The sequence below is a fragment of the Bombus fervidus genome, chromosome 10 (genome assembly GCF_041682495.2).
Source record: "Bombus fervidus isolate BK054 chromosome 10, iyBomFerv1, whole genome shotgun sequence".
NCBI classification, from domain to species: Eukaryota; Metazoa; Arthropoda; class Insecta; order Hymenoptera; family Apidae; genus Bombus; species Bombus fervidus.
This window is the reverse complement of record NC_091526.1, coordinates 9,569,188-9,593,943: the sequence shown is the minus strand read 5'-3', so window position 1 is coordinate 9,593,943 and position 24,756 is coordinate 9,569,188. Positions and strand designations below refer to the sequence as shown.

Below are 24,756 nucleotides of genomic sequence, written 5' to 3'. Positions count from 1 at the left end.
TCGTGAAATGCTAATCCATAAATACTTGCCTGGAAAAGCATACGCATACGATGCTCCACTTTTCAGTAAAAATTCTCTCAACCAGTTTATGGAAACTACCTGCCGGTCGTTCCGTTTTATGAAACACTATCGGAGGTAAATATTTACATCGCGTCAGCTCGCAACAGAGGATAATTTGATGGGACGCATGGAAAAAACATGTACGCAGATGATCCATTATTATTTCAACGGTAGCTATACATACAATGTCATCGTGTAACACGATAATTTTACAATAACAATAAGTATCAGCGAAGGGTAAGTTGCAGTAGAAAATAAGTCTATTAAAGGAAGTAAGAGGGAATCGATACTTTACGATCATCAGTCACGTTTCAAACTTCGAACAGGAGTTGCTCAAAAATGGTGTACAGGCCTGTTCTTTCTACATTTTCGATCATTTCTTTATATAATTACTATGCCTATTAGTATAGTGAAGTAAGAGTCACTTAAATAAACAAAATACGTGATAATAAAAAATTGTCACTTCAACGATACACATAATGCGGTGGACATTTTGGTTGCTCTCGTTATGTGGCTGCTTTCCACCCCCTTCGTGAAAAACACCCCTCAACAAATTTTTGTACAAGATTTACACAGTATTTCCATTCCTGTTCCTGAATAGTTTATTCCTGTTGAATAATTTATTCAAATATTAGATCTAATATAAAATGTAGAAAAACATGGAAGATTTCAGCGATAATATTCCAGTGACGGTAATACTGTGTCTCCACATCCCCCAAAGTTTTCATTTTCATTTTACTGATATATCGTGAGAACTGCCTATCTTTTTTTTTTTTTTTTTAATAAACCTGAACGAATCGGCAGCGTTTTTGCGATCATGGGCCTATATAATAACCTGTTAACTATGAAGGAATTACCAGTGTTCAACCAGATGATTTGCGATTTATTCTTCCACAATCTCTACATGATATTCCTGGTATATGTTTATATTTTCAAAAAGAATGATTGGGAAGTGATTTTATTATATTTTGCAATTCTTGTGATATTATTCAATAATATTTGAAATGAATGGCCAATTTTAGATCTCAAATAAATAGAAAATGATACTAAGGAGAAGACATAATAAAAAAAATGCACTATAAATACTATATTTGACGTACCTGAATATCTCTTGAAGTATATTTTCAGAAAGTAAAAGCGGTTCTATTTCCATTAAAAAAAAAATATTTTCATAGAAATAGTTTCGTAATTACCGTTGTAATCGTCTCTCTATCGAATGTTCCGCTTATTCGATTGCTAAAGCCTCGCTGTTCTGCGTATGATTTGCTTCAACAAAACAAAGAATCATCTTTCTCTAAACACATATGAAATTTACTAAACATGTTCTACTTTTACGACACACACATCATTGCATCAATAAATCATTTTTCGTTCTTCTATCTTTCCTGATCGCCATAAAAATTTATTTTTTTTTTTTATTGATTATTTGTTTAAATTTTACAATTTGTTTAAATTTTACAATTTGTCCAGAAGGACATTTGGTAAAATATTATAGCTTAAAGAATAAAAATATAGCATGTGGATGGTTACCCCCAGCGGGGTTCCATCTTCTAGGTTGCCTATTGCATCTCTATTGCGAGGTCTGCGGGATGCTTCCTCTTCAGTCTTCTTTCTATTTTGGTTTTATTTGTTTCAGCAACCAGCTGGTTTGGGTGTGCTGCAAGTCTTTCTTTGTACTTTTTTGCGTATCTAGCGATTTCCTCTTTGACTGTTGGAATTTTTAAATCTTTTCGTAGGTCTTCATTTCTGACGTACCATGGAGCGTTAACTATTGTTCTTAAAATTTGTGCTTGCTCTATTTCTATTTTGCTTATGTGACTCATTACTGCCGTCCCCCATAGTGGGACTCCGTATGTCCAGATTGGTTTGATTATTGTTTTGTATATATTTAGTTTATTCATTATGCTTAATTTAGATTTTCTATTGATTAACCAGTACATCTGCTTCCTTTTTGCACTTATTCTGTTTATTATTGATTTTATATGGTGCTTCCATGTAAGGTGTGTGTCTAAATGTATTTCTAGATATTTGACTTGCTTTGTTTGTGCTATGTGGACGCCGTTCAGTTGGATATCTGGTGTTTTTCCTTTTCTAAGTGTAAATGTTATGTGGTTGCACTTGTTGCTGTTCGCTTTTATTTGTTTGTTTTGCAGCCATTTTTCTATTTTTGTAATGTGTTCGCCATAAAAATGAAGCCATTCTTTGGGCAATTGACTCTTTCATGAAATTGAATATTAACATTAATTCTACAATCTTCTTACTTCTTAACCTTTTTAATGAGCAAAAGAGTTACTATGTATATAACACAATGCACATATTTCACTACTTATCAAACATGTAATAATGAATTAAATTTTCAATCATCAATCGCTCAAAAATTGTACATAACCGAATTGCAAGGTAAATTGGACAGCTTAAAACAAATAACCCTACCTCAGTCTATTCTCCCTTTCGTGCACTGAAACTGCCGGTTTCCTATCCCGTAAGCAACCATAATTGAAAGTTGTCTTCCTTGTTTGGCTCCTGAAACGTAACTGAACGCGTATAACAAGTACACAAGCGGGCAGTAATATAATTGCACGTTAGAAACAGTGGAAACGTCGTCATTAAAAATGTAATTACGTAAGGATGTATCTACACTACTCGCGACGATGCCGAGTTCAAGGTAATCAATCAATTAGAATGTAACTCGTCGGTTAAACGACACACGCTATGTCGTTTAGTGCCATCACAGCATCTATATTTCAATCCAATGAAGTAAACGGAAGCTAGAAATGCAGAATAGAAAGAAACAAACATCCACTCTATAATAGTGGTCTTTAAAAATGTAATTTCTTGCATCGTCGCAGCGCGGTAACGTCGATAATGACGATAATTACACGGGGGTGAATTCCAAGAGGGAACTATCTCATTTAAGGCAGCGAAACATTTCATTTCTTTACGGTTATTAGTAGCATGTAATGCTTCGAACGATACACTTACTTCGAACATAATCTTTATTTTCATATTCTCATCTTCAATGCAACATTTGATTGAAAATAGCTTCTTCTTTCGATGAATTAAAATATACCGTTAAAAAAATCCTACTAGTGATATTGCGAAAACTGATAGTACAAGACCTTTTCTATCACATCGATCTTTCCTAACACGAAGTGTTAAATAGGACAAATCATACCGCAAATATTGAAAATGCACGTACTACGATGGACATTGAAACTTTTCATCGCCAGCGGATATTTTCTACCGCCCACGTTGAAGTCCCCGATGAAACGCTTTCTCTATAATTTATATACGGTCTTCGTGACGTTGTACTTGTGGAGTTACTGTCTCACGCTAATCATGGACATTTGCCTGAACGCGAGAACGCGGGACGACTTGCGTGACAATTTTAGCATATCTGTCACGATACTTATCACGGGTTGCAAATTTGTCAGCTTAGTCTTAGGGCGAAAAACTATCATAAATATGTTGGATCTACTGAAGAAGAAGCCCTTTGTGCCAGAGAACAATGGGGAAGTAGAAATTCACGCGAGATACGACAATCTAATCGAGTAAGTTCTTTCTGTTCGTTATAATATATATAATTGTATAATTGTAATTGTATAATTATTTAAAATATCATTTTTCCTTTTTTCTTTTTTAGAAAAGTCGCGGTGGGTTATACGATCCAAGTCACATTTTGTGTGTTTTCTTTATTAGGAACGACATTGATGGGTGATTCGAAAAAATTAATGTTCCGCGCTTGGTTTCCTTTCGACATCACCTCCTCGTGGCTTGCGTTTTCTATGACGTTCATCTATCAGTTAGTGGGTTTAGTGATCGTATCCAATGGTGTCTGTATTTTTGACACGTTATTCGCCGGCTTATTGCTTCACATCTGTTGTCAACTCGAGATGCTGGTTTATCGTTTGCACAATATCGAAGGAAATGAAATTCAATCGTTAAAACACTGCGTTTGGCACCATAATAAAATATTCAGGTTTGTTTCCTGTGTGCTTCTATTTAAACAAATTAACCAACTGACCAAGCTAATTGAAGGTTACGGGAGAAGTTGTATTTTTATTGATTTCTTATTTTACAACTAAAAAGAAATATTTTAACTTAGAATAGTTAAACAGAAGTGCTTGTTAGGTCCAAAGACATAATTGGCTATGTTCCAAGGAAACCAAAGGTGTTAACAATATTTTGATACTATAACAAAATTTTAGAAATGAAGAAGGGGGTTGAAAAATATAAATATATCGTGTCTCAAAAACCAATAAAAAGAAATTTTAATACCGCGGAATTAATCGACAACAACACTGGATTTTAACACTGTTTAGCTGTCACAACGTGGGGAACGTGATTTGTTACTTTTCTTGCCTAAAATCTTCAATTAAAGAAAACAGTAAAATAACACTTATCTCAATTATTTCAGGTTCGCCGATATAGTAAACAATTTTTTTAACAAATTAATGTTCGTGCAATTTGTGGAAAGCGCAATCTCGATATGCTTTACCCTTTATCTACTAACAGACATAGACGACACTGCGCAATTAATAGGATGGTCTTCGTTCATGTTTGCCGCCATATTTCAAACTTTTTATTTTTGTTGGTTCGGAGATGTAGCGAAAGTAAAGGTAGATAGATACACACGTAGATATAATACGAGTTGTCGTTTCTTTGTAAATCAATAATTGGTGGACTTTTTATCTCTGCAGAGCCTCGATATTTCTGATATGGTATATCATAGCGATTGGCCAAATTTGAGCAACGAAGCCAGAAAGATGCTTGTGGTAATCATGGCACGTTCATTGACGCCTGTTGAGATTACAAGCGCCTATATTTTACCAATGAACTTGGAATCTTTCAAAGGTGTCAGTATCTATATAGAAATACATTATTTGTACAAACGTAGACTAAAAACAATACTCGGTAAACTGAGTAGTTCGCCGTTGATTTAGGAAAAAACAGTTCCCCCAATTTTGTCCAATTTTTGTATAATTGACTCAAATATGACTGTCAATCTTCCAAACTATTCTATCCTTTGTAATAGGTGGTCATTGTTTGAAAATTATCAATTAACAATGAAAATTCAGTGCACGTATTGAATTTAGACCTCAAATAATGAGAAACGATACTAATTCGAAAAATATTACAAAAAATTCTGTTACACTTGGATTAATATAGCTTATTGCAATAAGCTAATAATGTAAAGTCACGCGATTAGACTTCTCATATCTTCCAATTTTTGTTCTCGAAATAATAGATACACGGAATGATACTGTAAATATTCTACAAAATAATCTTACGTTGATTGCCGAATGTGAGATAACATTCACTGACGTTAACGACAAATGTTACATTCTTTTTCCAAAAACATACTTATTTCGCGGTTTACTAAAGTTGTGTTTTATAAAGTGCCCCGTTTGTCGTAGTTGATGAAAGTTGCTTACTCGGCGTATAACATGCTGCTACAGAGTAAGTCATCGGAGTAGAACACATGCGGAGAATAAGTTGTATTAGTTCCTTCGTCACACAATGGAAGTATTAGGATAGAGACAATAGAAAACGAATTATTGAAACAGCGCAGTAAATTATGTACCATGCAAACACAATAAATTTCAAACACTGCAGCGAGGTCCAGATAGTGCTTCCAACGGAAGGACGATGATTATGCAAGGTATATATATTTACTATATTTTCACGGCACACGTTTATTTTCGCCATGAGTTGCTGCTTATCAGTTTGTTACAGAAACCTGGCGATTTACTGCGAAATCTTGAACGAATCGGCAGCGTTCTTGCGATCGTAGGACTACATAATAATCTGACATGAAGGAATTACCAATATTCGACTGGATACCACGCGATTTATTCTCCCACAATCTGTACACGATTCTCTGGTGTATCGAACAGTCGGTATGTTGATATGTTCAAACAAATGATTAGGAAATGATCTTATTATATTTTGCGATTCTTGCGACACTATCCAATAATATTTGAAATCGATGGTTATTTTTAGATCTTAAAGAAATAGAAAATGATGCTACTGAAAAAATATAATAAAAAAAAAATGCACTATATTTGAATACTATATTTGACGTACCTGAATATCTCTTGGACTATATTGTCAGAGGGTAAACGCGACTCTATTTCCATTAAAAAGAAATATTTCATAGAAATAGTTTCGCAATTACCTTTGTAATCGTCTCTCTATCGAATGTTCCGCTAAAGCCTCGCTGTTCTGCGTATGCTTTGCTTCAACAAAACAAAGAATCATCTTTCTCTAAACACATATGAAATTTACTAAACATGTTCTACTTTTACGACACACACATCATTGCATCAATAAATCATTTTTCGTTCTTCTATCTTTTCTGATCGCCATAAAAATGAAGCCATTCTTTGGGCAATTGACTCTTTCATAAAACTGAATATTAACATTAGTTCTACAATCTTCTTACTTTTTAATTTTTTTAATGAGCAAAAGTGTTACTATGTATATAACACTAATGCACATATTTCACTACTTATCAAACATGTAATAATGAATTAAATTTTCAATTATCAATCGCTCAAAAATTGTTCATAACCGAATTGCAAGGTAAATTGGACAGCTTAAAACAAATAACCCTACCTCAGTCTATTCTCCCTTTCGTGCACTGAAACTGCCGGTTTCCTATCCCGCAAGCAACTATAATTAAAAGTTGTCTTCCTTGTTTGGCTCCTGAAACGTAACTGAACGCGTATAACAAGTACACAAGCGGGCAGTAATATAATTGCACGTTAGAAACAGTGGAAACGTCGTCATTAAAAATGTAATTACGTAAGGATGTATCTACACTACTCGCGACGATGCCGAGTTCAAGGTAATCAATCAATTAGAATGTAACTCGTCGGTTAAACGACACACGCTATGTCGTTTAGTGCCATCACAGCATCTATATTTCAATCCAATGAAGTAAACGGAAGTTGGAAATGAAGTAAACGAAAGCTATAATAGCGGTTTTTAAAAATGTAACTTCTTGCATCGTCGCAGCGCGGTAACGTCGATAATGACGATAATTACACGGGGGTGAATTCCAAGAGGGAACTATCTCATTTAAGGCAGCGAAACATTTCATTTCCTTACGGTTATTAGTAGCATCTAATGCTTCGAACGATACACTTACTTCAAAGATAATCTTTATTTTCATATTCTTATCTTCAATGCTACGTTTCATTGGAAATAACTTTTTCTTTTGATCAATTAAAATATACCGTAAAGAAATCCTGCTAGTGACATTGCGAAGGCTGATAGTACAAGACCTTTCCTATCACATCGATATTTCCTAACACGAAGTGTTAAGTAAGACAAATTACACCGCAAATATTGAAAATGCACGTACTACGATGGACATTCAAACTTTTCATCGCCAGCGGATATTTTCTACCGCCCACGTTGAAGTCTCCGATGAAACGCTTTCTCTATAATTTATATACGGTTTTCGTGACAATGTACTTGTGGAGCTACTCTCTCACGCTGATCATGGACATTTTCTACAACGTGGAAACGCAGGACGATTTGAGTGAGAATTTTAGCGTAACTGTCACGGTACTTATCACGAGTTGCAAATTTATCAGCTTAGTCTTAGGGCGGAAAACTATCATAGATATATTGGGTCTACTGAAGAAAAAGCCCTTTGTGCCGGAGAACAATGAGGAGGTAGAAATTTACGCGAAATACGACAATCTAATCGAGTAAGTTCGTTCTGTTCGCTATAATATGTACAGTTGTAAGAAAATTATTTAAAATATTATTTTTCCCTTTTTTTTTTTAGAAGAATAGCAATGTTTTATACGATTCAAAACGCATTCTGCGTGCTTTCTTTAATAGTAGCGACATTGATGACTGATTTCAAATTTAAAAAATTAGCGTTTCGCGCCTGGTTACCTTTCGACTTCACTTCCTCATGGTTTGCGTTTTCTATGACGTTCATTTACCAGTTCGTCGGTTCGATGGTCATTTCCGCCGGTATCAGTATTTTCGACACGTTGTTCGCCGGCCTGTTGCTTCAAATCTGTTGTCAATTGGAGATACTGGTGAATCGCCTGCACAATATCGAAGGAAATGAAATTCAATCGTTAAAAAACTGCGTTCGGCACCATAATGCAATATTCAGGTTTGTTTCCTTTGTGCTTTTATCCAAACAAGGTAACTAACTAGCGAAGATAATCGAAGATCACAGGAAAACGAAAATAAATTGTATTTTTATTGATTTCTTATTTTACGACTAAAATTTTCATGCTAAAAGGAGCAATATTTTCGAAATTATGAAGAGAATTGAAAAATTTCTAGTTAGCATGAAAATCTCATAAAACGACACTTTTGCTAATACAGGATTATTTGACAACGCTGAATGTTGACAGTGCTCTTCCTTCAAGAAGCGGAGAATGTGATTTCTCACTTTCTTTCTTTGTGATTTCCGATTTAAAAAAAAAAAAAAAATAGTTAAATAACATTTGTTTCAATAATTGCAGATTCGCCGAAATGGTAAATAATTTGTTTAGCAAAATGATGTGCGTGCAATTTATGGTAAGCGCAGCCGCCATATGCTTCAACGTTTATCGAGTAACAGAATCAAACGCAGGTTCGCAATTAATAGGCTCGGTACTGTTCATTTTTTCCGCCTTACTTCAAACGTTTTACTTTTGTTGGTTCGGAGATGTAGCGAAATTAAAGGTAGGTACATATGCAGCTGTAATATGAGTTTCTCGTAAACCAGAAACCTGCCGACTTTTTATCTCTGCAGAGCCTCGATATTCCTAATATGATATATCATAGCGATTGGACAAATTTGAGCAACGACGCTAAGAAGATGCTTCTGATAATCATGGCACGTTCATTGACGCCTGTCGAGATTACAAGCGCCTATATTTTACCAATGAACTTGGAATCTTTCAAAGGTGTCAGTATCTATGTAGAAATACATTATAGCAGTGAGTGGAAAAGTAGATTAATGCGAATACTCAATAAACTGAATAATTCGCGGTGTGAAACAGATCTGAGCCTAAAATACTAGGCGTAGCTATTGTATTTATTTATATCGTTTTCGTTGGATCCAAATAATCCTACCTTTTGAAATAGATGGTCATTGCTTGGAAATTAGTTAACAGCAATAGAAATTTTATTGAATTTATACGTGTTGAATTTATACCTCAAATAAATGGAAAATGGTACAAACTTGAAAAATATTACAAAGGATTCTGATGTGTTTAGATTAATACGGCTCGTTGAAATAAATTAATCATATAAACTGACGTTCTTAAAAAAATATAGTTCAGACAACTGTTGCTTGCCACGTTTCATATTTTCCAATTTTTATTCTTGAAATAGTAGATACGTAGGGAGAAGTACTGCAACGATTCGTCAAAATAATCTTATGTTAAATGCCGAATGCAAGATAATATAAACTGCAACGAATGTTACGTACTTTTTTCAAAAACAAACTTATCTCGACACTTATTAAAATTATGTTTTATCAAATGCTCCGTTTGTCGCAGTTGATAAAAACCACTTACTCGACGTATAACATGCTGCTACAGAGTAAGTCATCGCAGTAGAACACATGCGGAGAATAAGTTGTCTTAGTTCCTTCGCCACCTAATGGAAGAATTACAATAGAGGAAAATGAAAACGAATTATTGAAACAACTAAATAAATTACATAGTATGCAAGAATAATACATTTCTAACACTTCAGTGAGAACCAGGTTTCGACAGTGAATCTTCGCGAACTTCCGCACTATTTTACTAAGACTTTTCAACGATTTCGAAGTAGATTCGACTCGACGACCAAGAACTGGAAAAATTACACGCTCTGTATTTGAATTTCTCGATTGAGCTATTCCGATATCGAAGACTTCTGCTGGGCGTATGATTTGAGTCAACAAAGCAACGCAGAAAAATAAGAATCATCTTCGTCTAAACCGAGAATAATACGAAATGTCGAACACTCGCATGCGATCTATTACAAATGCTTTCTTTTATCACACACATTAATAAAGCTTATTGTTAGATGGAAATAACCGAAGCATGACGTTATTAAAACTATATGCATTTTTTCCTTGTCCTCCTGTTCGCAATAAAAATAAAAATAAAGCTACGCTTGGAACGACTGACCGTCGACGGTATGAAGAAAACTGGTAAATTTATAAATCTAAATTTTCAGAGGTACTGTAGCATATTTTGTAGCATCGTTGTATTATTAACAAATCTGATATAAGACATATTATTCTCCAGAAACCACAGAATATATTTACAATCAACGATAACAGGTTCTATCAACGGGATACAGAAACTTGTCAATATTCTGGGATAGTCAATGATATTGGAAACGCTTAGAATTTTACCGCATAGTCCGTTCCTTCGTTATTTATATAATTTGAGTTTTTACATATTAACAAGAAGTATTTTATTTTAGTTCAATAATCTAAGTAGCTTATTTTTTCTATTCCGACGAAATAATTGGCACGTACGATCTCTACGTTTTATATAAATTCCCGTTTAAAATAAATAAATTCGAGATGACGTAAAGTCAAACTGGACACGCAACAAATTTTACGTCACTTTTAGCCGATGAATTCCCATGAAAATGATGCTATGATGGTCACGTATTCTTCTCTCAATCGCCGGTTGCTTACCATCAAAATCGTGAACATCATCGATCACAAAATCTTTGTACAATTTGCACGCGTTGTTCGTATGGCTTTTAATATTGGTATTTTAATATTAATATAAAATATTGTCTCCCGTGTGCACTCAGATTTTAGATATAATTATAAACATGGAAAATCAGGACCAACTCAATGACAAAGTAAAATTTGGAGTTTCATTATCGAAATAAAACGAGACACAGATAAGTATAGAAATTTTTGATAAAACATTTCGCGTAATATCTTTTCATTGCAGAGCCTTGACATGCCTGCCATGATATTCGAAAGTAATTGGATATCGTGGCATACGAAAAAAAAGAAGATTCTCTTAGTGATCATGACACGAACAACGCATTCTATCGAATTTACCACTGGCTACCTGGTAACATCGAATCCTGGCTTTTTCCTGACGGTTGGTATTAGATTTATAAAACAAGAAAGATAGAAAATAGTACGTAAGGTAATTGCATATGCAAATTAAAATGATATAATTTATAAATTCTACAAAAGACATCCGAATTTACGGTGAAATATTCTAAAATAAATGCAAAAGTGCATGCTTTCTTATTACAGTTAACGAAAACTTCATACTCATTGTTTAATATGTTGCAAGAAACTGAATGATGACACAAAGTGGAATAGCTGTGGATCCTATCCTATTAGGACATCCTAATAGGATGTGAATCCTATTATTTCTTTCGATTCTTCCAAAGGACTACGTTCTGCAAATGTACCGATGCAAGTGGACTATATAAACATATACTATACTATACAACAGTGGCAATAAACATTACACACTGCTAAAGATACGCAGAAATACTTGCCTGATCATAAAGGTAAATATGTTAGACGTTTCTCCTTTCTCATCTGTTGAAAAAGCACACGTGTACGATGTCCCACTTTTCACTAAAAATGCTTTCAATCAATTTATGGATAATATTCTTTGTTCCTTCCGTATTAGAAAACTCTATCGAAGATGGATATTTGCACTATTGCAGCTTCTAATGGAAGACAATATGAAGGGGTGCATAAAAAAGTATGTACGGATATGAAGGGTTGACTCATTATTTTTTTATCGATCAAACATATTATTACAATAATGATACGTATGAACGAAGGGTAAGTTACAGTTAAAAAATAAGTCATACCAAGAAAGTAAGAGCGATATTGATATTTTACTATCATCAGTGACTCTTCAACTTCGAACGAAAGTTGCTCGAGGGTGTTGTACAAGTATTTCTCTTTCTACATTTTCGATAATTTTGTTTTATGCTCGCTATTGGCGTCACTTTAGTAAAGTAAGGAATCAATTAAATAGAAAAAGTGCATGATAATAGAAAATTTTCAATTGGAAGATGCATATACTGCGGTGGACATTCTTGTTGTTCACGTTGTGCGGCTGTTACCCGCCTCTTTCGTGGAAGAGACCTGTGCAAAAATTTCTGTATGAAATTTATACAATATTCTCATTCTTGATTCTCAATAGTTTCTTGCTTTTTCAAATATTGGATATGATATGCAACGTAGAAAACACAGATGATTTCAGCGATAATTTCTCCGTGACAGTGGTGGTGTTTGTCACGTGCCTCAAGCTTTTCACTATACTGATATATCGAGCAAACTTCCTACTTTTGTGCAATACGCTGCAAAAGGAGCCATTTTTACCAATGAACGAAGAGGAGTTCGAAATTCTGTTGAGATTCGAGAAAATTACCGAGTAAGTATATCCTTCGCTGTTTCAGTGAAATAAGAACGTTTCTATGATATATGTCTACATACATGTATATATTTATATAATAAATTTTTCGTATTAACGGTAAATTGTTTTAGTAATATAATAATTATATACTTAACTACAAATGTGGAACATACATTTTGCGATGACGTGTAATAAAGTAATAGAAGAGAAGTAAAATATAAAGTGCCTACGTTAAGCAAGATCGTAGTCTAAATTAATTGACAAGTTCTCATCGGCGAAAAGTATTATTCTCTTTTATATTTCTCTTCCAGTTGGAACACACTTGGTTACATGATCCTGCTCGTGATTTCTGATTTCTTTATACTCGTAGTGTCGCTTCTTGCAAATTTCAAGAACAGAAAACTAGCGTTTCGAACATGGATACCATACGATTACTCGTCGTTATCTACATACCTGCTTACTTTCCTTTATCAGTCGTTATTCACGGCGATATGCACTTTTGGATGCGTCGCTAGCGACTCTCTATACAGTGGCCTGTTGATACATATTAACTGTCAATTCGAAATACTAGAGCATCGTCTGAAGAACATCGAATCGAACCAGAATTATTCAGTGAGGCTGTGTGTTCGTCATCACGATCATATATACAAGTCAGTTTGCCGATTTATTTCTCTTTTGATAACTTCACAGAGGAGTAATATATGTAACTTCTTCGCTGTAACATTTTCTTATTTATGAGCTTACAGATTTGGCGAAATGATGAACGAGGAATTTAAAATGATCATGCTTTTTCAATTCTGTACAAGCCTGTCTACGATCTGTTTCAATTTCTATCGAATAACACAAATCGAAATGGATTCGAGATTCGTAGGAACGCTTCTCTACATGGCCTGCTCGTTGATGCAGATATTTTATTATTGCTGGTTCAGCAATGAAGTCAAACTCAAGGTTCGCTATTACGACGAAAAACATAATAAAACCTTAAGGTCGAATTTCCTATGCGCATTAGACGTATACTTTTGGATATGGTTTTCTTTTAAGTGAATAACGTTCACATAGAGACTTCACATTTCCTGTCAGTCTAAAATGCTCGTATTATAATAAGACTACGGATATTTATGCAATTATGGGAAATTTAAAGGTCCATCAATGCATAGAAAGCGCTTAACGTGAAAAGAAATAGGCAAAATATAAAAATATTGTGATATTACAATTTTTCGTAGGTGAAACAAGTGTGTTGAAGCTCTACTTCTGCAATTGTATGCACAAAAATATGAATTTACATAAATATCCGCAGTCCATTGGCAGGAAATCCCACCTTTTGGAAATTTTACAACTAATTGAGTAAAATGATATAATTTTCTGTGTAGAGTTTGGAACTTTCTGATATGATCTTCAGAAGCGACTGGACATCGTTAAATAACAACGTTAAGAGAGCTTTTTTGATGTTAATGAAGCGCGCTATGAGACCGATCGAATTTACCAGCATTTACGTCATCTCCGTCAATCTTGAGTCCTTCATGACAGTCAGTATCATCCAAACCTTTCTTCCTTTATATTTTTAGGTAAAAAATTATGCGAAACATCTATGTTGTAGCTACTGAAGACTTCTTACTCCGCGTTCAATGTTTTCCAACAGAGCCGGGAATCATGAAAATGCGGGAAATCTCTTAATTTAGAACTGTCTGCCTTCGATACTTCCGAATAGAATAATAATTGTCCACTTAGAAAAAGGAAGAGAAAAAAGCAAATCGAACACAACACGCGAAACGTGCAGCAAAGTATCTATAGCGCATTCCAATAAATTATTTGAAACATGAATACCATGCGTTTGATTAACGTGCCTGTGTTACTTTCTCTTTTGACTCTCTTTTTTCGTCAATGAAACTATTCACAATGAGTAAACCGCAACCTTCTGTCCCTTGCGACCGATGAAAGCAGACTGATGGTGCTTCGTGTTCTAAAGTTTATTTTTTATTAATTTTCGTTGAGGGGAGACAGATAATAGCCGATGAATCATTATCTATTTCCAGGACAATTTCGACCCTTTCCTCGTTTCTCGACTCCGTACTTTGCCCTCGATCGACTAGTTGGAACATTGTGGCTTCCTAGAAGCGGCAGGAGATGCCTATAATAAATAAATACTTTTTAGCTAATCATATAGACTGTCATCAGTTATGGAACTATAGAGAAACTTTACTCTTAATCGCAATTCTATCTAAGTGAAAGCCCCAACTGGGAAATATTTCATTGATTTTTCTGTAATCGCATAACTATAGGGGATATATGTAATGTAATAATAATAAAGATGTCTCGGTCGACAAAAAAAAGATCGGTGAAAAAGAAGAAAGGTAATAGAGTCGCGCATTTGATGAAAGCTCTTTCATTCTGTAACAGTCAAGCAGCTTTGACAAAAAATTTGTAACTAACATAATCAAGTTTCTTAAGTATAATTAAACGTAGAATATTCGCACAATTAGATTTTTGTACGTTTCGATCAAATTCTTCCAGGCAAAAATATAGGAAAATAAAATCATAACGATATTCTTTTCCTTTTTTGACAAAATATTCATCTTTTGAAAAGAAATTTTTAAACAAGGTTTTTTTGTATCTATCATTGACTAATTTTTAGTCAATGATTTTCTAAGAAAATATAGGCAGAGATAACTAAGAAACAAAAAGATGCACAGACTTCCTCTGTCTTTTGCTTTGCTCACTTACTGCGGCTACTGGAGACCGACTAAATGGCTACACACCTCGCTCAAGTATCATCTGTACAACGTTTACTCGGTGTTCATGATTTTGCTACTATACTTCTTCACGTTCTGCTCTTGCGTGGATTCGTTTACTAGCAAAAACCTGAAGACTATGACCGACAAATTTTCTCTCTGCGTCTCTGTGGTAGGAGTCTGCCTCAAAGTAGCCAATCTCTTTGTCCGGCGAGGAAAAATTATAAATGTGATGAATATGATGTTGAACGAGAATTGTATTGCGAGAGACGATCAGGAAGAGCGCATCCAACGGAAGAACGATGATTATGCCAGGTTTTCTATTTTACAATATTCCTTCGTGGACTACAATTACGCGGCTCACAATTATTTTGCCATGAATTACTGCTTACAAGTTTGTTACAGAAAACTGACGATATACTGCGAGATCCTGAACGAATCGGCGGTGTTCTTTGCGACCGTGGGCCAATATAAAAAACTCATAAATACGAGAGAGTTACCAGTGTCCGATTGGATGCCGTACGATTTATCCTCGCAAAAACTGTACATGATATCTCTAGTGTATCAAACAGTTGGCTTGTTGATCTGTGCAAATACCAGCGTGGCCAACGAAACACTGATCGCAGGATTGATGATACAAGTCGGCACGCAATTTGAGATATTTTGTCATCGAGCTAGAAATCTATCATTCTCATTGACGGCAGCGAGAAGGAACACCATGTCTAACGAAGAATTCAGGATAAGATGCAATAAAATTATTGGGAACTTAATTAGACATCACCACGAAATTTACGAGTACAAATAGACGTGCATTTTTCGCGATCATAAATTTTGAAATTCTTAGTATCGAATTTTCTAATTTATTATTTGATTGCAGATTTGCCAAAACAGTGAACAGTGTGTTTCAGTACATGATTTTCTTACAATTTTGCATAAGTTCGATAGTACTATGTCTCAGTGTCTATCAGTTTTCCACGGTAGATCCGTTCAGTATGAACTTCGTCTGGAGCGGCTTCTATTTGTGCTGTATGCTTATGCAGGTGTATTTATACTGTTGGTTTGGGAACGAGGTGACGTTGAAGGTTGGCACAGCTTTTCGTTTCTATTAGATCGCTACATGTATTTTCGAGCGCAATAGCACGGAATAGTAGGAACGACGGTTTTATTTGAAATTTTTACTCACTGTCTAATGATAATGATTATTATACGGTGATTAATTAATGTCGCAAGATGGACAAGAACAGGGTGATTTTTCCTCGTTTCTTGCGCCCTCGTGCAGAATGAATTTAATGTTACGAATAAAATTTTTCATCTAACAAGTTATCGGTATTATAATAAAAAAACTAAGCAAGATTGGTAGTAAAACAAATAATGTTTTATATGTAAATTTTACGAATTAAAAGTCAACCGATTCTTCTATGTGGTATACGATTGTAAAATTATAAAAAAGTATTTTGTGACCTGTAACTTGTCACTTACTAACTTATTAATATTAATAACCAATATATCATTACGCAAAATGGATTTGATCTCAAATTATGATACATGTTTTCATTTACGTACAATTGACGTAATTTTTAGAGCAACAAAGTTCGCGATGCTATTTATGATATGGACTGGACCATACTACCTACTGACGTAATGAAGAATTTATTGCTGATCATAATTAGAACTGATAGACCTGTTAAAATGACAAGTGGTCACGTTGTTGTTTTATCTTCGCAATCTTTCGTGTCAGTTAGTAGAATTTCAATGCTTTTAGCCTATTATTATTAGCTTTTAAATTATAAAACATTATTACGATTCTAACAATTTTGTACTTTATTATAGATCATGAAGATGACTTACTCTTCGTACAATCTTCTGTCAAATTCTACGAGCAAATAAGAATTTTCGTTGTTGCTGTGATTCAATTTTTACTGACTGTTTAATTATAGTAAATTATCTACAATTATTGTAAAAGTGTGTGTCCTTTTTACCGTTGTACATGGTCATACAACACTCTCACTAATGTACTCATGACGATCATGACTGAGAAATAAAAATGCAGAATTTAATTAACAAATTAACGTACCTTCTATCTTGCAAATTGTGCAATATAAAAATAAAATTTCAAAGCTTTGTAGATCGCAGGATTTAAAAACGTATCTGTACACCTGACGGTCCTATTGCAATTTTTTCAAAGCTTTTTGCTACTTTAGTGATGCTTGATTCCCTTATTCGTGGTAGACATTATAAATACCGAATTCATGTTGCAACAAACTAAATGATGGCATGAAATAGAAGCGCAGTGGATCTTGAGATTATTTCTTTCGATGCTTCCGGTGGACAACGTTCTGCAAATGTACCGATGTATGTAGAGAACGTAACAATAAACTTTGCACCATGAAATGCCAACTCATAAATACTTGCCTGATCGTAGAAGGAAATACGTTGGACGTTTATCCTTTGTGATACGTCGAAGAAGCACACATGGACGATATTTCATTCTCAACTAAAAATTCTTCCGTCCAATTTATAAATAATATTCTTCGCTCGTTCTATTTTACGAAACATTATCAAAGGTAAATATTTACGCTATATTAGCTCGCAAGAAAGGATAATATGAAGAGGGGTATGAAAAAAATATGTAAGAGTACGAAGGGTTGATTCATTATTCTTTAAACGGTAGATACGCATCCAATGTCATCGTGTCATACACTACTATTATAGTAATGATACGTATCAGCGAAGGGTAATTGCAGTAGAAGATAAGTCTATTGAAGGAAGTAAGAGGGAATTGATTTTACAATCGTCAGTTACATTTCTAACTTCGGACAAGAGCTGCTCGAGAGTGGCGTATAATCCATTTCTTTCTACATTTTCGATAATTTCTCCGCATACTTACTATCACTGTTGCTATAGCGAAATAAGGATCGGTTAAACAAAGGAAGTGCGTGATAATAAAAAATTTTCACATCAAGCATGCATATACTACGATGGACGTTCTTGTTGTTCACATTGTGCGGCTGTTTTCCACCACCTTCGTGGAAAACACCCCGCAAAAAATTTTTGTACAAGATTTATACGGTATTCTCGCTCTTGGTCTTGAATACTTTCTTTCTTTGTTTAATAATGGATATGATATACAATGTAGAAAACATAGACGACTTCAGTGACAATTTTCACGTGACGGTGGGATCGTTCCTCACAACCATCAAGGTCTCCGTTATGCTGATATATCGTGAAAGCTTCGTACGTTTGCGCGACACTCTACAGAAAGAGCCACTCTTACCAATGAACCAACAAGAATTCGAAATTTTATTAAGATTCGACAAAATTACCGAGTAAGTTTGTTTTTCGCTCCTTTGATGAAATGAAAACTTCCTATCGTGTATACATATATGATCGGATAACCTTGTAGCAGCACATGAGCTAGAGGGTCAAATCATGTTGTTGTTTTGCCTCGGAGTATCAATATCGTTAGGATACATACAATGTAATAATAAATAAACTCCGAGTAAAACAATGTCGCCGCTACGTGCAGCCGTCGAACAAAAACGAGTTTGAATTTTCCGACTCTCCCCCGTCCGTAAGGATTGTAGTATTTACGAGTATCTATGAGTATCTATCGAGTAGTATTTTAAAGTATTTTAAATACACTTGACGGTTTAAACAACGAATTACTTCGTTATTCCAACAACCATCATTTACAATCTTCTACAACCTAAACGAATACACAAATGCATATGCAATAAGTCGCCTAATAATATTGCCTAATAAAATAAATAATTTTCGATGTTAAGGTTAAATTGCATTAGTAGTATAATAACTATACACCTATCTACAAAAATATAGAGAGTTACATTAAACAGGAACTTACTCTAAATTGATCGACAATGTTTCTTCGACTGAAAGCATTTTTCTATTTTCTTTTTCTCTTCTAGCTGGAACACGCTTGGTTATATGATGATACTCATGACTAGTAATTTTTATCTATTTATGGAATCGCTTCTGACGTATAAGAAAAGACAACTAACGTATCGAACATGGGTACCATACGACTATTCGTCTGCATCTGCATTTCTGCTTACTTTGCTTTATCAGTCGTTATTCACGGCGATATGCTCCTTTGGATGCGTCGCTACTGATTCTCTGTACAGTGGCCTACTAATTCATATTAGCTGCCAATTCGAAATACTAGAGCATCGTCTGAAGAACATCGAATCGAACCAGAATTATTCAGTGAAGCTGTGTGTTCGTCATCACGATCATATATACAAGTCAGTTTGCCGATTTATTTCTCTTTTGATAACTTCACAGAGAAATAAAATATATAACTTTTACATTGTAACATTTTCTTATGTACGAGCTTACAGATTTGGCGAAATGGTGAACGAGGAATTTAGAACGATCATGTTTTTCCAATTCTATACAAGTCTGTGTATGATCTGTTTCAACCTTTATCAAATAACACAAATCGAAATGGACTCGAACATCATAGGAAAGATCCTCTTTATGAACTTCTCGTTGATGCAGATATTTTACTACTGTTGGTTTGGCAATGAAGTCAAGCTTAAGGTTCAACATTACGACGAACAATGTAATAAAACCTTAAGGTTGGATTTCCTGTACGCATCAGATGTATACGTTTGGATATGGTTTTCTTTTAAATGAATAACGTTCACACGAAGACTTCACATTTCCTGTCAGTCTAAAATGCTCGTATTATAATTAGACTACGGATATTTATGTAATTATGGGAAATTTAAAGGTCCATCAATGCATAGAAAGCGCTTAACGTGAAAAGAAATAGGCAAAATATAAAAATATTGTGATATTACAATTTTTCGTAGATGAAACAAGTGTGTTGAAGCTGTACTTCTGCAATTGTATGCACAAAAATATGAATTTACATAAATATCCGCAGTCCATTGGCAGGAAATCCCACCTTTTGGAAATTTTACAATTAATTGAGTAAAATGATATAATTTTCTGTGCAGAGTTTGGAACTTTCTGATGTGATATTCAGAAGCGACTGGACATCGTTAAATAACAACGTTAAGAGAGCTTTTTTGATGTTAATGAGGCGTGCTATGAGACCGATCGAATTTACCAGTATTTACGTCATCTCCGTCAATCTTGAGTCCTTCATGACAGTCAGTATCGTCCAAACCTTTCTTCCTTTATATTTTTAGGTAGAAAATTATGGAAAACATTTATGTTGTAGCTACTGAAGACTTCTTACTCCGTGTTCAGTGTGTTCCAACAGAGCCGGGAATCATGAAAACAAAGGCTAATTTCTTAACACAGAACCGTCTTTCTTCGATTCTTCCGAATAGAGTAATAACTGTTCACTTAGAAAAAGGAAAAGAAAAAATCAAATCTTTCAAAACATTGGGAACGTGCACTAGAGTATCCGAAGTGTATTCCAATATATTATATGAAACATGAATAACACACGTGTACATGCTTAAATCACTGCCCTTCGCGACTCTTTTTACTTGTGTTTTTGTTTTTCCGTCAATGAAACTATTCAAAATAAAGTCTATCGGTAAACCGCGACCTCCTGCCTCTTGCGACCGACGACAGCAGACTGATGGTGCTACGTGTTCTACAGTTTACTTCTTATTAATTTTCGTGGAGGGGAGACAGATAATAGCCGATGAATCATTATCCATTTCTATGACAAATTCGAGTATTTCTTTGTTTATCGACGCCGTATTTTGCCTTCAATCGATTAAATAAAACTCTGTGATTTCGGGAAAGTGGAAAAAGATACCTATAGTACATAACTATTTTTTAACCAATCATATCGTCTACGGTCAGCTATGAAACTTTAGAGAAATTTTGCTCTTGATCGCGATTCCAGGTGAAAGCTTCAATTGTGAAATAATTATGTTTTCTATATTCGAACAACTATAGGGGATGTGTGAAATGTAATAATAATAAGAATGTATCGAAAGGCAGAAAAAGATCGATGAGAAGAAAAACTAATTAGATGTTTTACGTTTCGTATATTACACTCTTCAAGGCAAAAAGATAGGAAAATGGAATCACGACTAGATGTCGTACGGCTTATCCTCCCAAAAATTGTACACCATATCCCTAGTGTATCAAACAGCTGGTTCATGCAATTTGAGATACTTTATCATCGAACTAAAAATCTATCATTCTCATTGACGGCAGCGAAAAGGAACACCATGTTTAACGAAGAATTCAAGATAAGATGCAATAAAATTATTGGAAATTTAATTAGACATCACCACGAAATTTACGAGTACAAATAGACATGCATTTTTCGTGGTCATAAATTTTGAAATTCTTAGTATCGAATTTTCTAATTTATTATTTGATTACAGATTTGCCGAAACAGTGAACCGACTGTTCCAGTACATGATTTTCTTATAATTCTGAATAAGTTCGATATCACTATGTTTGAGTATCTACAAGCTTTCCACGATAGATCCATTCACTATGAACTCCGTCTGGAAAGGTTTCTATTTGTGCTGTATGCTTATGCAGGTGTATTTATACTGTTGGTTTGGGAAAGAGATGACGTTGAAGGTTGCCACTGCTTTTCGTTTCTATTAGATCGCTACATGTATTTTCGAGCGCAATAGCACGGAATAGTAGGAACGACGGTTTTCTTTGAAATTTTTACTCACTGTCTAATGATAATGATTATTATACGGTGATTAATTAATGTCGCAAGATGGACAAGAACAGGGTGATTTTTCCTCGTTTCTTGCGCCCTCGTGCAGAATGAATTTAATGTTACGAATAAAATTTTTCATCTAACAAGTTATCGGTATTATAATAAAAAACTAAGCAAGATTGGTAGTAAAACAAATAATGTTTTATATGTAAATTTTACGAATTAAAAGTCAACTGATTATTCTATGTGGTATACGATTGTAAAATTATAAAGAAGTATTTTGTGACCTGTAACTTGTCATTTACTAACTTATTAATATTAATAACCAATATATCATTACGCAAAATGGATTTGATCTCAAATTATGATACATGTTTTTATTTACATGCTATTGACGTTGCAAACTAACGTTTTTAGAGCAAAAAAATCCGTGATACTATTTTTTAAATAGGCTGTACCATATCACCTGCTGACGTAATGAAGAATTTATTATCATAGTAAGAACTGATAGATCTGTTAAAATAACAAGCGATCACGTTGTAGTATCGTGGGAAAACTCTTGGAGAAATTCCAATGAACTACAGATGGAAAACAATAAAAGTGCTGACGGGCCGAGAAAAATGGGAAAATCCGATGGACAATATGCCCTTTTAGGACATTGGATAATTAGAAAAGGTTTACGTGATCATGTTGAGTCAACACCTGTAAAACACGTGTCTGATGTAGTAATACTGAAAACTCTGGTATAGAGGACATGTTGATGTAGAAGGTGATGAGTGAACGAATAGTAAATAATCGGCGGGTTAAACAGCTACGCTCGTTAAGAACGTAACCGGTAGAAAGGACTCATACGAGTTCGATTCTCGCCTGGATGTATATATAATAAAATATTTGCGCAATGGATGGAAAACCAAAATATATCTCTTAAAGTAATTACAACGGCAAGTGGATCCCTTGCCATATTGTTTGTGTTACTTTCTACGAGTGATTGGTGAGTACTGCCCAGGATCTGAGGTCGACTTGTACTAATCTACCATTTCCCGCCCGTGGAGGTTTTAGCCGGTAGGAATCCGGCACACCTAGTGTACCACCCATTATATAATCTCCGTCTAGTCTATACTCTGGGTGATGGAAAGGTGTCTATGAAGATTTCCTCCACGTCAAAAAAAAAAAAAAAATTTTTTTTTTTTCGGTACTACTCCGCGCCCTCTCCCCAGAAAGCGCGGGTGCATGTGAAAGTTCCTCCACGTAAAAAAAAAAAAAAAAAAATAATTTATAGTTTTGTAGTTGGAGTTCCGACTGAATTGCGACTAGTTGCAGTTGCGAGTAGTTGCGGGTTAGATCGTTACTCATAAGTTGTTGTGAGTTGTTAGTTGTAGGTTGTAAGTTGAGTAGTTAAATTTTGTTGTCTTTAGTTGTATCGCATTGCTGCATTAAGTTCACATTAAATAGTTATAATTTTTTGTTTCAATCACAATAAATAAATCTATATAATAAATAAAAATCACTATAATTCTGATCTCTATATCTTTATAATATTTACGGCAGATAGTGAAACTTCAATACTTTCGACTATTAAATTATAAAATATTATTGCGATTTTCTAATATATTTGCAATATTCTAACAATTTTGTATTGTATTATAGACCACAAAAATGACATTTACTATGAGAGATTTATTTAGATCAATCAGAATGTTAAACGAGCCTGTACACTTGACAATCCTGTTGCAAACTTTTGAAAGCTTTTTGATTCTGTGCCGGAATAGAGGTAGATATTTTAAGCATTTAAGCGAATTCATAGCGACATTTCTAACAAAGCAGAACGATGTTACAAAATTTTATTTATTGTTGGTATGGAAAAAAGTGAAGGCAAAGAATCGTTCTTCGAACTTGGAAGAACGATTTAATATATTGACCTACATATATAGCAGACGTGATCTTTCATGTCGACTAGACAAGGTTGCATAAGTGCAACCGAAAAATATTTTTAATCGTAATAAATGTGGCCCTATGGTCCATACATCTGGACGACACAAACACCATCGCGATGAACATCTACGTATTAGTAATCTTACGCATATTTACGCCTTTTTTCAAGGCTTGTTACTCGAGCTACCAAGCTAGACGTTTATTATTTCTGACCGTCTGATTGTAGCTAGTTAAAAGCTCCTATTCGGTGTATAATGTATAACACACTGCAAAACACTCGAAAATAGTAACGAACAACGAAACAGGCCATGGTCGAATCGTTAAAATCGTTATCGTGTTCTTTTGTTTCAATTCTCTAATGTTCTGACCTATAACGTTGTATAATAAAAATACTACTAATATCATAATACTAATACCACTAATATAATCAATGATTTCGTATATTAGATGTCGAATTAATGATGTGCCCTATTTAGACAAATTTGTCGATTTTGTTTCGCAGTCAGTTCTAATTTTTCTACTTTCAATTGAAAATTAATGCCCCTCTATTGCCGTGTTTTAAGAATATCAAGATTAATATCTGTTACTTCAAAATATATAGTGAAACAATATCTTCATTAGAAATCACGGAATTGATTTCTACACCTAATAACAGAATCGTTAAAACGTATCTTCAACATTCCTAAGATCATTAAACGAGTCTCCTTGGAAAATTTCGTTTCGCAATTCGAAATCCATCTATAAATATATATATACTGGTACGATGTACTCCATAAATGTATATCTATAAATCGATCCAACGTAGAGGCAGCAAATTAGTTGTCTTTACATCTACTAACAGATAAATAACAAAATTGACTAATAAAATCTATCTTGAACGCCGATAAGATAAATTGAACGGTTGGTCATAAACATATTTCGTAATTCGAAATCGATCTGTAAATTGGAAAATCACTGAATCCAGCCAGTGTCTTCCGATTGGAAGGTGAGAGAAATTTTCGAGGAGGCGCGAGCAGAAAATAAA

At 34.4% G+C, this 24,756-nt stretch overlaps 3 protein-coding genes across 3 annotated transcripts; all 3 read left to right on the top strand.

Moving 5' to 3' along the window:
* Positions 1 to 3,249: 3,249 nt before the first annotated feature.
* Positions 3,250 to 5,609, top strand: LOC139991753 (odorant receptor 2a-like). Its single transcript, XM_072012111.1, has 5 exons — positions 3,250 to 3,611; positions 3,704 to 4,039; positions 4,478 to 4,679; positions 4,761 to 4,916; positions 5,478 to 5,609. The coding sequence occupies exons 1-5, from the start codon at positions 3,250 to 3,252 to the stop codon at positions 5,535 to 5,537; spliced, it is 1,116 nt and encodes a 371-aa protein (XP_071868212.1). The 3' UTR covers positions 5,538 to 5,609.
* Positions 5,610 to 7,368: 1,759 nt separating this feature from the next.
* LOC139991617 (uncharacterized) lies at positions 7,369 to 17,134 on the top strand. Its single transcript, XM_072011867.1, has 13 exons — positions 7,369 to 7,781; positions 7,862 to 8,203; positions 8,562 to 8,763; positions 8,834 to 9,100; positions 12,073 to 12,452; positions 12,746 to 13,084; positions 13,181 to 13,382; positions 13,805 to 13,960; positions 14,032 to 14,078; positions 15,125 to 15,958; positions 16,041 to 16,245; positions 16,745 to 16,900; positions 16,994 to 17,134. Exons 1-13 carry the CDS (start codon positions 7,420 to 7,422, stop codon positions 17,048 to 17,050), a joined length of 3,549 nt encoding a protein of 1,182 aa, XP_071867968.1. The 5' UTR covers positions 7,369 to 7,419; the 3' UTR covers positions 17,051 to 17,134.
* Positions 17,135 to 17,990: 856 nt separating this feature from the next.
* On the top strand, positions 17,991 to 20,586 carry LOC139991764 (odorant receptor Or1-like). The gene is made up of 5 exons (XM_072012131.1): positions 17,991 to 18,489; positions 19,090 to 19,425; positions 19,522 to 19,723; positions 20,146 to 20,301; positions 20,373 to 20,586. The coding sequence occupies exons 1-5, from the start codon at positions 18,128 to 18,130 to the stop codon at positions 20,427 to 20,429; spliced, it is 1,113 nt and encodes a 370-aa protein (XP_071868232.1). The 5' UTR covers positions 17,991 to 18,127; the 3' UTR covers positions 20,430 to 20,586.
* Positions 20,587 to 24,756: the final 4,170 nt, after the last annotated feature.